This window comes from Pseudorasbora parva, chromosome 19 (genome assembly GCF_024679245.1).
Source record: "Pseudorasbora parva isolate DD20220531a chromosome 19, ASM2467924v1, whole genome shotgun sequence".
Taxonomy (NCBI): Eukaryota; Metazoa; Chordata; class Actinopteri; order Cypriniformes; family Gobionidae; genus Pseudorasbora; species Pseudorasbora parva.
In genome coordinates, this window is record NC_090190.1 from 12,746,937 (window position 1) to 12,763,722 (window position 16,786).

The following is a 16,786-nucleotide window of genomic DNA, read 5'->3' on the forward strand; positions in this document are numbered from 1 at the left end:
ATGATCTGTCAGGAATTTTAATCTGAAACTTCATACATACATGTGACATGATAATGTATAAAAAAGAAAAGCAGTTTAAAAAAAAAGGTTCAAGTATGCGTATCATGATTTGAGATATTGTGAGAGAAATTTGATATATGACGCTGCCCTAATTTGCAGAATATACAAAATGAATTTAAACTGTGCTGTTTGGTATTGAATTAATTTTATGTACAGTTGTAATCATTATTTCTCTTGACTCATCATCTTGGATGCCATGCATTCTGTATTACCACGTCCACAAATTATATGAAGTGGCGTCTTGTGTGGGGATTCTTTCTCTCTTGTTCACTCTCTCTTCCTGGACAGATGCCATGTGCTTTTAGCTCTCATCAGGGGGAGGGGGGGTCCTATCCCATAATCCCCCCTGATTAACAGTCTATTTAAAATCAATTGCACTCAATGACACCCCTCATATATCCGTTTTGCAGAGTTATTGCATAGCAACAAAATCGCAATCTCTCAGCCCTGTGATTTAGTATTATGGTGGTTTATCCTTCAAACATAAGCTGATAAACTGAATGTTTTTGTTTTTCCTTGTCTGTTTGCACCGCAGTTAGAAGGTGTGCGGGAATATGATTGGTTGTGGTGGATTCTGTCTGAAATGTCATTGGCTGAATTTAGGTCCTTGGATTTTGTCATGTATGACACATTTTCCCTCAGATGATGGCTGTTTTTTAGATTTTGTCAGCTGTGACATGTAATCTGCTTTGAAAAACCAAATCCCTAGCCTTTTAAAGGGCGACGTCTTCCTCTGGGTCTGTCCTGACATACAGCTGTACAGCTGTGCTTTAGAAGGGATGAAGTCAACTCCCTCCTGGCAATGTGGACAACAGGAAAGCACCCTCATAAACTAACGGTTTTCAAAAGCCGACTATGTTTTTACATTTTATGATCGGAAAGCCCTCTGAAACCTGCCACCACAATTCCAGAGTGTTCTGGGTGGTTGTCAGGGTGTTGCTATGCTGTTGTCATTGTTAAGGTGTTATCAAGTTGCTTATTTTCAAGTTGTTATGCAATTGGGTAAATGTTTACTGGTCCAAGTCAAAAGAGCTTACCTACAGGTTTCTCTGATGTTTTAGTCTCTAGTGTACTTCAATGTTAATCCATGAATTTACTAAGAATATGTCGAAATGTTAAACCCCATGTAGTATGTGTGACACCTGGCTTGGCAAGCACCCCTAATTTGGGATTTGGCCTATGGCATGACCTAAATGCACCACATCAAACCTCTGTCTTTTTTTTTCAGCGTTATTTTTATTTTTTAAATATATTTTTAGAGCAGTTTCATCTCCAGTCTTGTGGGTTTGTGCATCAAGAGTGTGTGCTTTCTTTCTTAGATGCTTTGAAGCTGAAAGTGACAAGTTATCTTTAATTTAAAATGTCTTTGTTTTCAGTCCTCAAAAAACAAAACAAACAATATTTCAATATTTCATCTGTTTATGCCTGCCTTGTAAAAGTCAAAGTGGCATCTTTTTTTTAGTGCAGAAAAGACAGAAGTGAAGAGGCAACTGTCTTTCTCTGTTCTTGTCTTTTTCATGCATCTTGCATAAACGCACACAAACACATTCACAATGATCTATGTCTGAACTGCTGAATCATTCTAGAGATTCACCTGCAAGTGTCTGCGTCCTGTGACGTGCTAGCATGTGTCTTGCCAGCTTTATTAATTCAGTTCAGTTCCCCTTCTCCAAAGCTAAAAGCATTGCTTTCAGCTTGAGCTATGGCCTTGTATGTGGCACTAGTCAGTACTGTCTGAATAAAGAGAGACCAAATTATGTGAAACTTAGTTCAGTGGCTTAACAAATGTATGGCAGTGACTGGCATAGCCCCTCAGTGACAATCCACATTTAGCAGTGAAGTTAGAAATACGCACATGATTTTAGGACAGCTGTTCCTTGGAGCACAGTGACTTAAAGGGATAGTTCAACTAAAAATGAAAAATCTGTCAGTTATTCACCCTTGTGCCATTCCAAAACCATTTTATTTTATTTCCTTCTTAGAATACAGAGTAAGGTATTTTGTGGAATGTATGCTGCTTTACATACAGTGACAATTTCATTTTATTCTATTCCAAGTCTACTGAGGCTATATTATATTATATTATATTATATTATATTATATTATATTATATTATATTATATTATATATTTTGATATTAATTATATTATATATTTTGATATTAATTATATTATATTTTATGATATTAATTATATTATATTATATTATATTATATTAATTATATTATATTATATTATATTATATTATATTATATTATATTATATTATATTATATTATATTATATTATATTATATTATATTATATTAATTATATTATATTATATTATATTATATTATATTATATTATATTATATTATATTATATTATATTATATTAGTTAATGCTACTACTTAAAGGGTTAGTTCACCCAAAAATGAAATTGATGTCATTAATGACACCCGTAAGACTTCTGTTCATCATCAGAACACAGTTTAAGATATTTAGTCCCAGAGCATATGCAGTCAATGCCCACTTTACTGTCCATATCCAGAAATGGAATAAAAACATCATCAAAGTAGTCCATATGTGACATCAGTTGGTTGATTTTAATCTCTTGAAGCATCGAAAATACATTTTGGTCCAAAAATATCAAAAACTATGATTTTATTCAGCATTGTCTTCTCTTCCGCATTCCTCCAAAAGGATTCAAACGGTGTGAATCAATCAATTATTCGGGTCGCCAATGTCATGTGATTTCAGCAGTTCAGATCGCATCAAACTGCCAAACTGCCTGAATCACGTGACATTGGCGACCCGAATCATTGATCGATTCACTGATTCATTAACCGTTTGAATCTTTTTAGAGAAACACGGGAAGAGAGGACAATGCTGAATAAATTCATAGTTTTTGATATTTTTGGACCAAAATGTATTTTCGATGCTTCAAGAGATTCTAATCAACCAACTGATGTCACATATGGACTACTCTGATGATGTTTTTGTTCCCTTTCTGGACATGGACAGTAAAGTGGGCATTGACTGCATATGCTCTGGGACTAAAATATAAAATATCTTAAACTGTGAGTCATTAATGACATCAATTTAATTTTTGGGTGAACTAACCCTTTAATTGTATACCTTTATAATTTGTCTTTTTTTGAGTAACAGTTTTATGTTTTGGAGAATTCATACAGGCATTTGCAAACTGCCCAATATATGAAAAGAGTTTAAAAAGGCATAAAGAAATAACCAACTCTGTCCCATATAATTTATGCAAAGATATGGCTCAAATATTGCCTCAATTATTTGGAAGCGGCTTAATAAATATCAGTCTTAATTCATACAATCTCATTCATACATTTTCGCACACTCTGCTTATACCCCTCTGTTTAGGGCTCAGGTGTTGTATGGGTAATTGTTTGCATTTCAGAAATCAAATGGTATGAATTCCTATAGAATTGTCATAAGAATTGGAATTGCCAATGCCACATGACTAGTAAAATAGTTACATTTCCAATACATTTTCTTTTTTGGACTTCCATTAAAGAAAGAGGAGCAGGCATGATGTTGAGTATTGTCTTTAAGTATGACCGCAAAATATGTAATACCCTTACCATACCCAAGTTTCCTGCATTTGAAAGCCACTAAATGTGTCCGCTTTTCCATTAACAGGAATTATAAACAGAAAAATATTAAATTTTTAAGCTGAGGCCGTGGGAAGAGGTTTTTCTTTTGGGTTGCTTCACATCATATCATATTTGACATTTGTTTGAGTTGATTTTTAGCCAGCTGTGCTCTGTTATCCTCAGATACGCTCACACAGGTTTTATCCTCAGCGCCTCAAGCGTCTGTCTCCGCATATAAGGATGTTCATCGTTCTGTCTCTAGCTTTGTCCCTATCCTCTCTTTGCTCTGTGCATTATAAATATGGCTCAGTGTCTAGTAGTGCAAAACATTCGCATATCACTCAGAATTTTAAACTTGTTTCTTTTTTCAAACTTTTTAAGTGCATTATTCTCATAGGTGTCTTTAAGATGGATTAAACCAGTCACTGCTCTGCTTTATGAACTGAGTTTACATGCACATGTAACATTTGAATATGAAAGTATCATGTTATTGTGTTAACCCAGTTAAACAAATATAAATAATAAAAAGTATAGTCTGATTGTCATGTCTTCAGAAAAAGACATTTAGAATTAGAATAAACACATCAGAGTGAGAAAGAGGAACATAAATCAATATACACTGATAAGTGTCTTACATTTTGCCAAATCATGAGAATGTTAAACTACAAAAAACGCCTTTTCTCTATATTAGCTTTCTCCATATTGACTTTCTCCACTGCTGTGAGTTCTGTGAGTGTTTTCTAAAAGAACAGTAATCATTTTTATTTAATAGCAGTTGAATAATGAACAGACATGTCACACAATGACATTTCCAGCATGCTCAGATGGGTGTGAGTTTGAGATTACAAACCCCGCATGTGCCTTAAGAGGTTATCAGGGTCAAGTGTAATTCAGGCCTCCCTGAGTGTTTCTTTCTGTCTTTCAGTCACAATGAAGATGAAAATAGCGTAACATTTTATTTGCACTTTGATAACCTTCAAGTGCTCTGAAGTCTGTAGATTAAATATGAAATAAATCATCCATTAATGCCAAAGTTAAACCAAATGATCCTGCTGAGCATAGATTCTTGTTCAAATATTGACCCTTTTAGTAATAAATTAAGTGTTTCTATGAGCTCCATGTCTATGACTTAAATATAGACAGTTGTCTTTTTCCATCAGAAGAATCAAAAAGATTCATATGTCACTGTTTTTTTTCATCCACAGCTCTACATTTTTGTTTTAGGAGATATTGAATTTATAGCCTGGGTGTGTTAAGGTGTCAGCTTCATCTATCAACATCTTTTGAACACTCCACCCATTACATTTGAGAGACTACATGGAATTTTGAGCTTTAAGAATAAAGAAAGGAAATGTGAGGCACTTAAAACTAAACTTGATTAAATTGTGGCAAACATTCCCACCAATTATTTTCGTACCCCAAGGCTTCATCAGTAAGACCATTCCGGTCAGTATGCCTTATTGCAAGTTGACCAGCATGGAAATTATTAATTGTACAAAGACTTAATTAATTGGACTGTAAGCACAAAAGGTGAACTTGGTTCACTTTTTTGTCCACTTTAGCTTTTTGTTGTTAATTTCACAATTTTTTTTTAGGTTGACTAAAGTTGCCATCAAATATACACATTTTTGAGAGATAGAAGATATGTTTTTCTAAGTTGGACATTTTTGACTTGGATTGTAATGGATTTAAGCATTACTGACCCAAGTAAGAGTGAGTTTTTATATCAATCGCTTTTTTGTTGTTTTTGGGCATATATGTGTCAGTTGAATATGAAGTCTGTTTTTTTTGACACACAGGATGGTTGTACTTGTTGGTTTCAAAAATCCCTTGTCAAAAATCGTTTTTATTCTCTATTTCCATTTTGGAGATATAATCAGCGGGTGTGGTTACAGCTAGCCCTTATTTTGTTAGTTTTGTACACTGCAAACCCGAATAAGTTGGCAAAACTCAAAAGAAATTGAGACTGTAATAATACCTTCTGTTAAGGCACCCACGCAGTGTTTGTTCTTCCATTGATTGACATAAAATACCTCCTAGTCTTAAGAAAAATGTTTAGTTTTTTTGGACTGATTAAACAATAGCAGCCACTATCATCATGAACACATGGTTTTTTGGTCACAACACAAGAGCGTCCATTCAGTCTTGATGTGCCTGCTTTAGAATCATGTTTCACTATGTTTATAATCTTTGTGCTCATGATAAAGCGCCCTTTCATGTACATGGATGCAAGTCAGCTCTGTTAAAGAGGACCTATTGTTTTTGGAGTCTACTAGAATAGTTTTTTATGTTTTTCAAAAAACGTTGTTGCTCTTCCCAGTCTCTCAGTAATTCTCTGTTTAGTTGTTGGCTGCGTCCGAAATCACATATCAAGGTTGAAATGCATCAAGGCACATCCGAATCTAATGTTAGCTTCACTTCCTGTCTCCTGAGGTACCTTTATATGAGTTTTGAAGGCAGCATACATGGATCCTTCTCTGCCTTTGATATCCCTCAATGTGCATTCCATTCTGTGACAGCTGAGCTGGAAAAAAAAAAGATGGAATCCGAAAGTTGCGTTTGCTGGTCAGTTTGTGTGTAAATTAACATATTTTTACCAACATTTTCCACTTCCAATGTCATTTCTAGCGAGAAACTACTAATGTAATGATTAAATGTTTGTTTAGTTGTCACCAAAGCTCTCTATTTTGTTGTAGATCATTAAACTGTTAAACTGCCTAAGAAATCTGTCCGAAATTAGTTTCCTGAGGTGCCTTCATGCACAAGCGCTGCCTTACAAGTCACTATCTGATAAGGCAGCAAGGCAACAAGTTAGCTGCCTAGGTTTTCTGATGCATCTATTTCTCTATTTCTCTATCTCTCCATCTCTCCATGTCTCTATCTATATAAAGGTGCTCTTTCCAAAAGATGCAATTTGCACTGATTGGTCGGCTTGACTGGTGTGTTGTGATTGGTCAATCGCTTTGAGTGTCGTTTCACACCGTGAGTTTCAACGTTATTAACGCAACCAGGGTAAAGGATAAAGTGATGTGTACATTCCAGGAAGAAATTTCAAGACTACAATTGAGGCATTTTAGGGAGGTCAGAAACCGTGCGCTTGGTTTCATGATATATAGAATAACTACTTTTGGTTTTGGAAAAACTCCAGATGTTTTTCATGCTCAAACAGCAAAGTTGAAAATGTAAAAAAGCACAACAAGTCCTCTTTATAGGGTTATTTCATCAAAAAATGTAAAATTCGACACCCGTAAGACATCTTCAGAACACAAATGAAGATGTTTTTGTTGAAATCCGATGGCTCAGAAATGCCTTCGTTGACACCGATGTCATTTCCTCTCTCAAGACCCATAAAGACGTCGTTACAAAGTCCATCTCACTACAGTGGCTCTACAATAATTTTATGAAGCAACGAGGATGGTTTTTTGTGCTAAAAAAACAAAGCAAAATAACAATTTGTATAGTGATGGGCCAATTTCAAAACAAAGTTTCGAACTGTTATGAATCAGTGTATCGATTCAGAATTTGGATAGCTAATGTCACGTGATTTCAGCGGTTTGACACGCGATCCGAATCAATACGCTGAATCATAACAGTTCGAAACTTTTTGAAATCGGCCCATCACTATACAAGTCATTATTTATTTATTTTTTGCGCACAAAAACTATTCTTGTCGCTTAATAAAATTATTGTAGAGCCACTGTAGTGAGATGGACTTTTTAATGACATCTTTAATGCCTTTTATGGGTCTTGTAAGAGAAAATAGCATTGGTGTTAAAGAAGGGATTTCTGAGCCATCGGATTTCAACAAAAATATCTTCATTTGTGTTCTTACGGGTATCGAATGACATAACGACGAACGACAGTCATTAATGATAGAATTTTCTTTTTTGGGTGAACTAACCCTTTAAGACAAAGTATTTGGTCATTCAGAAGATCCACCGACTAGTTAATTTTGAGTGTATGTTTTTTTGCACATCCTCACATCCACCGTCCCAATTCTCTTAGCCCAATTGGTAACACTGCCAAACAGCACACATTACTACAGCATGGGCAGAACAGGGTCAGTCGGTCACTGCCGCATGGTAGACATTAGTTCTCTGACCTGGCATGGATGCTTGAAGTGAGGTCATTGCTATTCCAAGGCGGAGTGTCAGTGTGGAACAAGACCAACTGAGCATCACACAACTGCTGGGATTGAAACCAGGGCGGGATATACTCCTACCTTAGAGCAAAAGACCACACAGAGGAGGACAACGGATCCTCAGAGCAGAAGGACAGGAGGAGGCCTGCTGCATGCGGGGGATCCATGATAGCATTGTTCGTTTGCTGGACACATTGTGTATTGTCTGCTGTTACTATAGAAACTATAATTTATACAGTTGTTAGGAATCGCGCTGCTGTTAAGTCGCTGTGTGGGTTGAGTTTGATGATATTCACGCGTGCAGATAGTGTTCGCTTGTGTTTGTGCGTATGCAGCTCTGCACACATGATTTCATGGGAAATAAAATGACTTTTCCAGATGCTGAAGTGCAGAGAATAAATGGATTCGAATTGATCATATACAGAATTTTAATCAAAATAAATTAAGTAAAATATAAAATAAATAAAATCAGTAGTTTTAAATTATATAAGTGAATTTAGGCATCACAAAATTATAATGGAGTATGAAAAATTGCTGAAGTGTTACATTTTTTTTTTAAAGTTTTTTTTTATTTTTTATTTTTTTTAAAGATGACCGAAAAGCTAATCTAAATATAAAAATATGTTAAATGAGCACACTCTAAAAAATTCTGGGTAAAAACAACCCAATGTTGGGTCAAATATGGACTAACCCAGCAATTGGGTTTCTTTAACCCAGCAATTGGGTTGTCTTAAGCAAATAGTTAACCCAACCGCAGGGTTAAAACAACCCAATCGCTGGGTTAAAAACAACCCAATTGCTGGGTTAGTTCATATTTGACCCAACATTGGGTTAAAACAACCCAGCATTTTTAGAGTGTTAACATAAACAATAATGTTTCCAATATTGGCCAATACCGTTAACCTGACAGATAGCAAAAATGGTACCAGTTTATTATGCATCCTCATTAAAAACAAGATTTTGCGTGCAAGCCAAGATCACTCAGAGAATTTATCTTCTTGACTTGTTTATTTTTTTTAACCCACTGGCAATTTTGACTTATTCAGATTTATGCTTAAAACAACAACAGCAAAAAAACACCAGTCCTAATTTATAATGTGGGCTGTTGCCCCCCCCCCCCCCCCCCCACACACACACACACACTTTTCGTTCAGTACCCAGCTTCAAGACCCCCTCGCACTCTCAACGGGCCAGATAAACTTGGTCCCTGCTGGAGGTGACAAATTAATGAAGCCCCCCTCGTTTGTTCTTTTGTCCTCGTCATCCGTCTCTCACAGTGAAGAGTTCAGAGTTGGGTGCCAGGCAGCTATACTCCGAATACTTATGAGCAGTCGTGCCCGGAGGGACGGGGATGGGTGACGTAGCTTCACAAGTGCCTGTGAACCGAGACGGCTAGGCCTGAATAGAATGAGTAGAACAATCCCAGCATGCACTGGGTGGCACAGTGCCGCTTTGTGTTTTTGAAACTGAAGTGGAACCTTTGTTTGTTGAAATAAGCAATTGGTTAGAAGTTGTGTTCATGGAGAAAAAAGTTTTGCCTAAGTTGTTACACTATCATATTGCATTAAAAATGATTTAGTAAATGAATAACATAATATAGATAATATGAATTAAAATATATTTTAATATTTTTATTATATATATTTTTACAGATTCAGATTCAGATTATTTTATTTAATGCCATGTGAGCTATATTTTTACAAAGAAACGGGTAAAAAAAAAAGAGGATATTTAATATCACCATTCTGTAGAGCATTACTTTTCTCTGATTGGATGTTATTTTAGGCAATAATATATGCTATTGTGTATTCTTTTATGATTTTGGCCTTTTATCTGATTTGTCTGTTTGCTTCTCATATGATCAAAATGCACAGTACTGAAGTTCATGTTCTACAGTGCCTATAAATAGCCTAGCACACGTTATACAAGACTCTTTTGTTTTTCCTGTGCAAAACAACATCTATAGAGCCATATTGCTTTTGTGTAGCTCCGTCTAAGCAATGATGTATCTATTGCACTGAGCATAAACCCACAGGTCTATAGTTTCCTTCAACACACGATATGTAACAATGGAGAGAATCTCAGCTGTAAAACCCTGATTTTCCCCATCTTTTTGGTGTATAGATGTCAGTACCCAGCAGGGTAATGAGGGTTATGTGCTAATTTAGGCTGAAAATTAGTCCTCTCTCATCAGTGATCACTAATCTCTTTGCCTCATTACCCTCAAATCGTGAGTTCGTTGCTGTTGTCATCATCCCGGTTCAGTCTGATGAAATATGGGAGTTTGTAGATGAGCTATAAGGAGATCAGAGATGATCTTGAAGGCTTTTTTTGGGGCGGGTGATTTCTACACCCTCCCTGGATCATTGCATTTGATAGAAATGAGCAATGACGTTGGTCTACCAGGTCTACAGTGTCCTCCATTAGACCACCTCCTGTTTCTAAGTGCTTTTTCTGTGTTTTCATTTGCGGTGGGCTCAGGTGGCTCAGAGCAGTTTATAAAACCTCTGAATGTACGCCGTATGGGGTCTTCTCACCCAGCAGTGCTATTTTCAGTAACTGTATACACAGGGGATTAAATGACTCATTGCTTGCTTTTCTGTGTGATTTTTCAGCTGGCTTTATGTACATTAATTTACAGTCAAGGGTGACAGGATATATTTTTATTAGAGAGCCAGTATCTTTCAAAAAATAAGATATAGGTGCTGTCGCACCAGCTTTGCACAAAATAAAAAGGAAAAATACAGTTAAGAGCAACAAGTGCAGTGCTAGTCTGTCATTTAGGCTGCATAATATTACAAGGAGAACATTATAATTGTGTGCTTGGGACATGACTTTGTTTAAATGGTGAGACTTTTTGTAATCAGCCTCTCAAAATATTTATTAGATTTATTTGCCGATATATTGATTATTGGTTTACAAATATAAAGAATTATTGCTTATTGGTATCTGTACAATTTACACACTACTAAATATTTTGCATTGCGCCATTAAAATTAGTTGAAATAAAACTCTATGTATAAACTAGATATTTATCTGACCAAGGGCCCTATCATACACCTGGTGCAATGCAACAGCAGGTACGATGCAGGATTTTTTTGTGCTAGTTTCGGCCCGATGCATTTATCATTTTTTACGTCCAAATAGCAAATGCCCTTGCATTTTATTAAAAATAAAAGGATTCCTCTCTTGAGAAGCGTAATTCCACCATGCAAATAGTAATTGTGTTAACCCTTCCCCCATCTGTACCACCGACTTATCTCTTACCCAGAATCCTCTCTGCCCCCTTGCAGGAGTGTCCTCCCGCTTCCCAGACATCATGGCTGCCGGCACTCACTCTCCTGGAGGGCCCAATGGCATCATCAGGAGCCAGTCGTTCGCCGGATTCAGCACCCTGCAGGAGAGACGCTCACGGTGAGGTCATCTGCCCTGTCAGAAGCTAAAACACTCACCCCTCTCTAGATGAGCTACTTGATTCACTGGATGCATTTAAAAAACAAGCTATTGTATTTTTTAACACTTTACTGACAGTTAAACATGTTTTTTAAAGCATTTGCAGGCAGAGGTGAGAAGTTGAGATTTGTGGATGTGGTTTCTTTGCTTGCAAAGAGTGTGAATAACCATAATCATGCATAAGATTGCATATAATTTAAAATGTATAAATGTATTCATATATTACTCATAAGTACACATTAAGGATCTAAAAATTCTCTCTCTCTCTCTCTCTCTCTCTCTCTCTCTCTCTCTCTCTCTCTCTCTCTCTCTCTCTCTCTCTCTCTCTCTCTCTCTCTCTCTCTCTCTCTCTCTCTCTCTCTCTCTCTCTCTCTCTCTCTCTCTCTCTCTCTCTCTCTCTCTCTCTCTCTCTCTCTCTCTCTCTCTCTCTCTCTCTCTCCTGGCAAATTTAGTGACAACTGGACAAAATTATTAATTCCACCGTTTTCTGCAATAACGCTTTTTAGGGAAGATTTTCCACGATAAATCAAAAATTTGCATAAGAACCGCATATTATATTGAAGTGAAACTGTTCTTGCAGTCACCACAGTAAAGTGTGTTTGTTCTGTGCACTTATTTTAGCATGACAGGGAATCGTGAGTGGATGACCCCTTAGGCAACAGCATGTGCTTGTTCTACACAATGGCCTAGATTTACTGTAGCACTACTTCTACTGCCCTTTTTGACTGCGTGTGCACTGTGCATGTGACGCGTTCAGACGTGTCGAAAAACCAACTGCCATTGTGTTGTTAGGAAGCTTGAATATTATTAGATGTCAGGGACTGTGACATCAGAAGTAGGCTAATAAGCACCCTGCCTTTTGAGCCTTAAATGTCAGGAAGCATTGAGGAAGAGTGCCGTTAGATGTACAGCATTACAAGCTTGATCCTCCTGACATTTTGGGGTTTAACTGATATTATGACATGAATCCTTGAAACCTCTGAAAAGAGAAAGGGTTGCTTATTTGCAAGGATATTGCACAGATGAGTGTGAAGTGCACTAAAATTCCAACACTAGACACCAAGTCTGCACTAAACTCACTGGTGTTTAGGGAGCTGCAGAGATTTAGATATCCCATGGATGTAAGATTCTCTTTTAAAGCAAACAAATTAAATGGGTGAATTTTACAAACACTTTTCCAGACCATGTTTCACCTCAAAAATAAGAAATGATATAATTTTGTATAATTATGCCTGTCTGCGGACAGTCCTCTGAGGAATTTTGCCGCCTGTGTGGAGTGGGTGCTGGTGAATTGTGGACCAGATGAAGACGTCACCAGCCCCACTCCAGATCCAGAGCCCTTCCAGCCACCAACCAAGATTCCAAAAGATAAGATAAGAGCCCACTGCAGATACAGAACCTAAGCACTCTGTGATGCTAGTGCCAGAGTTGACTCTTGAGCACAAAATCAGCCTGGAGCCTGCACTCAATGAAGAGTCTGACCAGGTGCGTGAGGGTGAGCTGCATCTGGCCTCTGGGAAATTTGGTTTGGTAGATTTGGATCTAGGTCTTCTGTCAACGCTAGTTCTGCTCAGCTTCAAAGCTCCAAGTCTCTTGCGTTTTAGATGATCCCACCCACCACCTCAACCAAAAAAGGCCCATCCTCTGGCCCTGCCTCTGCTGTTTCCCTTAAATCCATCAACTCCTCCTCATTGGCTCCAACTAGCAACTTGAATCTGCTTGGGTCTTCCAGTGTCCAACTCTGCCTTGGCACCAGGATCCCCGACTTGGGCCGCTAAACCTATCACTCCACCTTAGCCCGGCGACCATTTGGCTCAGCCTTGGCTCCTCCATCCCTCGGTTCCACCTGGGGAAGTTGTCCTTACCGCTTTACCGGGCTCCCTCATCCTCCCTGTGGTTGCATTACAGACTTAATAATTATAGTAATAATATTTTTTTTACATTTATATAGCGCTTTTCTAGGCACTCAAAGCGCTTTACATAGAAGAGGGACTCTCCTCAACCACCACCAATGTGCAGCACCCACCTGGATTATGCGACGGCAGCCATATTGCGCCAGAACGCTCACCACACACCAGCTGATTGGTGGAGAGGAGTGATTAAGCCAATCATTATATGGGGATTATTAGGAGGCCATGATGGACAGGGGCCAATGGGAAAATTTGGCCAGGATGCTGGGGTTACACCCCTACTCTTTATCTAAGGACATCCTGGGATTTGTAACAACCACAGAGAATCGGGACTTCAGTTTAACGTCTCATCTGAAAGACGGTGCTCTTTGACAGTACAGTGTCCCCATCATTATTCTGGGGTGTTAGGACCCACACAGACCACAGGGTGAGCACCCTCTGCTGGCCTCACTAACAACTACCAGCAGCTACCTGGTTTTCCCATCCAGGTACTGACCAGGCTCAGCCCTGCTTAGCTTCAGTGGGAAACCAGTATTGGGCTACAGGGTGATATGGCTGCTGGTTTAAGGGAAGGAAGACTTCCAGGCCTTCAGCTGCGCTTCGTCCCTCCACTGATTCGGCTTCACCAGGGTCCACCTTCCCTCTTGCTCCTCCTTGGTTCTCAGCTCTGTTAGCAGCACCTCAGTATCCTGGCACCATCTCCACCTTCCATCTGCTCCACCTTGGCTTCGAGGACCTACGGTATCGCCTGGTCGCTTTGCAGTGTCTCTTATGTGCTCTTGATCAGCATATGGATCCTTCCTCCATCAGCTCCTCAATCCATCGTCTTCTCCATGGTGGTTTTCTCTGTCAGAACATTGGTCATATCCCTCTCCAGCTCCACATTCTCCTCCAGAGCCCTTTGGGACTTTATTTCGTTACGGCGCAAGTACACACCTTCTGAGAGGAAGCATGAAAGCATGAAAACCTATTCTTGTAGAGCTCAAAAACGAAATCAAGACTTTTAATAAGCGCATAAGAGGTCTCCTTTAAAACACCTATATGGTAAAGCACTAAGTATGGCATTAGTATGACTTTCTGTAAAACTGCTTTAAAACAGTGTGCTATACAAACACATTTGAATTGACTAGCAACACAACACAGAGACTTGGCAACCTGGAGTAATTTTCCTTTATTATAATCCTAAAATATATTTCCTAAAATAATCTTCATTACTTTTTAGAAAAATATAATATCTATTTCTTTCATTTGATTTTGTGGTGAAAATGACCACCACATGTTCTTGACAGGTTTCTTGAGATTCATCGGCATCTGTTTATGTGTTTTCAGGTGTAACTCCTTCATGGGGAACTCAGCAGTGCAGAAGAAGCCCATCTCAAAGCCCAGGAAGCCCCATCTGTCCGGGCATAAGTCCAGCAGCAGCAGCAGCTCACGAGAGCCTCAGCCCAAAAGAGTGGACGAAGTTTACGGAGCCCTCAAACAAGGCCTGGAGTAAGTGCTGCTCAGAATATCTCCTGACTCACATATGTTCTGTCATACACATACTGTAGATCTTCTCTCTCAGCTCTTTATAGTCATACTGTATGCACATTGACTGCATTAATCACTACTGCTCAAAATGGCTGTGATGAAATCTTTGTACAGTGTACAGTCATTGTTAATGCAGTTCTACAAAGTTTTGAAGCCTTTGTCGTTTTCTCTTTCTGTCAGCGAATATCTAGAGGTGCACCAAACAGAGCTGGACAAACTCACTTCCCTCATGAAGGACATGAAGAGGAACTCCAGACTGGTGAGACAGGATATGACATCATCAGGGTTCCTAGACATTATAGTTTACACCATAGGCGTCAGAAGCAAAAAAAAATGTGTGTGGGTCCTCCCTAAGAATTTTTTTTACTGGCGTTGATGCCATTTACACTAAATAGCCTACCTTGTTTATTAAACATCTGGTTGGTCCAGACAAAATTACGGAAGACACCCAATTATTTACAGCGGCGATAGTGTTGGGCTAAAGCACATGGCAGAAGTGTTTGATGCAAATTGACCCAAGGTTCGAATCCGCCTTTTGGCGAACTCACTCTACTCCCTTTTCCGATCACATAACAAATCGTAAAAACATTTATTTTCAATAAAAATAAAGGGAATATTCAAAAAGTGGAAATAAAGCATCTAACGTGTGTTTAATAATTGTTTATCAGTTAGGGGTATTGAATATGAATTAGAGATGGTAGAAGTGAGTGGGTCCTATATGATTGGTCTAAAAAAGTGGGTGGGTCTTGTCCCACCCACTTACGCCCATGGTTTATGCTACTTCAGAGTGCTGCTAATTTATTAATTTCAATAGGTGACTATCCGAAAACATACAAATATATAGAAATACAGAAAAGTTTTTAAGACTTGTTGTCAGAGAAGGTATTTTTAAGATGATATCATTTGTCTTGCATTGGTCGATTTATTTTTCTTTTTTTCCCCTCTCAACTCACTAAGAAGTTCATTAATTGCAGTGTGGCATATGCTTTGGTTTAACGCTGTTGTGCTGGTGTCAGACTACTTTTCTAAAAAAAACAGCAAGAAATCCCTGGTCACCTTCACTAATTATATTTTGCTGCCTGACAAGCAAGGCTATACTTATTCACCTGCTTGATCCGCGTTAAACAGCATAAACCAGCCTAGAACATCATTAATTTCATGCTGGTCTAATATGGTCATTTCTGCAGGGTATTTGTACAAATATTTTTTCATTGTTATATGAGTTGATTTTTCTAGCATTTCCGCTAACACATATCTTTTTTTCTTCCTCAGGGTGTGCTGTATGATCTGGACAAGGTAGGTTTCCCACACTAATGCTTCTTAACTTGTCTAAGTTAACCTTTTTAAAAAGTTAAAAACTTGCAGCAGGAAAAATAAGAAGCTTTGCATAAATGATGTGCTGCATTCCTACAGCAGTGATTCGTTATTACGACACTTTAATCGCCTAAGGTGTCAGTTGTGTTTAAAATTAGAGACTCTAAACTTAGATTGATCTCTGTGGGTTTTTTTTCCATTTTCTTTTTCAGCTAATAATATTCTGACTTTAATGTTTTATTTTCTTGTTTTCCAGCAAATCAAGACCATAGAGCGATATATGCGACGACTGGAGTTCCACATCAGTAAGGTGAAGTTCACATCATTTAATTTTTTTTTATATATATGTACTTTTGTTGCCTGTTTTATAGATTAGAAAAGATGAAGTATGGAAAATATGTAAAAATAGTTCTTTCTAGGACTGCTTCGTGTTTCCAATAAATGTCCTGACTCATTTTGAGTCCCCTGATTTGGCATTCTCTAGTGTCAGAAGTCCTGCTGTGTCCTCGTCCTCTTGCAGTGTGCTTTAGTGACATTACAGGTGGGTGTCTGCAGTAAAGTACAGTGCTGATTGGCAGCTCAGCGGCACATCTAGTCCTAAAGTAGCCATGGCAACCGGACGATGGGTGCTTTGAGGCTGTTGAAGAGCAATTCATAGCTCAAATTAGCCCTACACACTTGAAATTAGCCCCGCATTCTGCTTTCCCACAGGAACACTCTGAACCGTGTGGTAGTATACAGATCTCTGAGAAACAATTCAATTGGCATTTTTTG

The 16,786-nt window shown here is 38.2% G+C and overlaps 1 protein-coding gene across 3 annotated transcripts in view; it reads left to right on the forward strand.

The window, feature by feature from the left end:
- ripor2 (RHO family interacting cell polarization regulator 2) overlaps positions 1 to 16,786 on the forward strand; it is a 66,235-nt gene that overhangs the window by 23,457 nt on the left and 25,992 nt on the right. For all 3 annotated transcript variants that reach the window (XM_067424924.1, XM_067424923.1, XM_067424925.1), the window contains exons 2-6: positions 11,099 to 11,219; positions 14,498 to 14,659; positions 14,879 to 14,957; positions 15,971 to 15,994; positions 16,269 to 16,322. In XM_067424924.1, the coding sequence (XP_067281025.1) occupies positions 11,099 to 11,219; positions 14,498 to 14,659; positions 14,879 to 14,957; positions 15,971 to 15,994; positions 16,269 to 16,322 (440 nt within the window). The remainder of the gene's footprint in view (positions 1 to 11,098; positions 11,220 to 14,497; positions 14,660 to 14,878; positions 14,958 to 15,970; positions 15,995 to 16,268; positions 16,323 to 16,786) is intronic.